The sequence below is a fragment of the Onychostruthus taczanowskii genome, unplaced genomic scaffold, assembly GCF_017590055.1.
Source record: "Onychostruthus taczanowskii isolate IOZ18803 unplaced genomic scaffold, ASM1759005v1 scaffold1074, whole genome shotgun sequence".
NCBI classification, from domain to species: domain Eukaryota; kingdom Metazoa; phylum Chordata; class Aves; order Passeriformes; family Passeridae; genus Onychostruthus; species Onychostruthus taczanowskii.
In genome coordinates, this window is record NW_024497342.1 from 5,991 (window position 1) to 7,414 (window position 1,424).

Sequence of the window (1,424 nt, forward strand, 5' to 3'; positions counted from 1 at the left end):
GACGGCAAGGTGAGCGCACCTGGGGCAGGTAACACACCTGGGCACACCTGGGGACACCTGGGGACAGGTGACACACCTGGGGACAGCTGGAGACACCTGGGACACGTGGGGCAGGTGGGACACTGAGATCTCTGAGTGCCTGAGCCTGTCGGCCATCATCGACGGCAAGGTGAGGCACCTGGGGCAGGTAACACACCTGGGGGCAGGTAACACACCTGGGACACACCTGGGGACAGCTGGGGACAGGGAACACACCTGGGAACAGGGAACACACCTGGGGGCAGGGAACACACCTGGGGACACCTGGGGACATCTGGGGACACCTGGGGACAGGTAGCACACCTGGGGACAGCTGGGGCAGGTGGGACACACCTGGGGCCAGGTGGACACCAAGATCTTCGACTACCTGAGCCTGTTGGCCATCATCAATGGCAAGGTGAGCGCACCTGGGGCAGGTAACACACCTGGAGACAGGTAACACACCTGGGCACACCTGGGGACACCTAGGGACACCTGGGGACAGGTAGCACACCTGGGGACAGCTGGGGACACCTGGGGACACCTGGGGACAGCTGGGGACAGGGAACACACCTGGGCACACCTGGGGACAGCTGGGGACAGGTGACACACCTGGGACACACCTGGGCACACCTGGGGCAGGTGGAGGGGGTTGGGACGCCAATGTCCCCAAATATCCCAAATGTCCCCAACGTCCCCGGTGTGTCACCTGTGTCACCTGATCCACCTGTCTCACCTGACCCACCTGTCCCTCACCTGTCCCAGATTTTCTGTGTGCACGGCGGGCTGTCCCCGTCCATCCAGACCCTGGACCAGATCCGCACCATCGACCGCAAGCAGGAGGTGCCGCACGACGGCCCCATGTGCGACCTGCTCTGGTCCGACCCCGAAGGTACGCGGGGGGCACACCTGGGCACACCTGGGCACAGCTGGGCACACCTGGGGACACCTGGGGACACCCGGGCACACCTGGGCACACCTGGGCACAGCTGGGCACACCTGGGCAGAGCTGGGCACACCTGGGGACACCTGGGCACACTTGGGCACACCCGGGGACAGCTGGGCACACCCGGGGACACCTGGGCACACCCGGGGACACCTGGGCACACCTGGGGACAGGTGACGGAGGCAAAAAACCCCGAAAAATCCCCGAGGTTCTACCTCAAAATTCATCGAATTGGCCCCAAAAAATCACCTGAGTATCTCTCACCTGTGTCACCTGTGTGTGTCACCTGTCTGTGTCACCTGTCTGTGTCACCTGTGTCACCTGTCAGACACCACGGGCTGGGCCGTGTCCCCCCGCGGCGCCGGTTACCTGTTGTCACCTGTGTCACCTGTCTGTGTCACCTGTCAGACACCACGGGCTGGGGCGTGTCCCCCCGCGGCGCCGGTTACCTGTTGTCACC

The 1,424-nt window shown here is 64.1% G+C and overlaps 1 protein-coding gene across 1 annotated transcript in view; it reads left to right on the forward strand.

Annotated features, from left to right (window-relative positions):
- Window positions 1-1,424, forward strand: part of LOC121343527 (serine/threonine-protein phosphatase 4 catalytic subunit-like) — a gene marked incomplete at its 3' end in the record, with an annotated part of 9,628 nt that overhangs the window by 5,955 nt on the left and 2,249 nt on the right. The window contains exon 3 of the mRNA XM_041418774.1: window positions 784-910. Within this exon, the coding sequence (XP_041274708.1) occupies window positions 784-910 (127 nt within the window). The remainder of the gene's footprint in view (window positions 1-783; window positions 911-1,424) is intronic.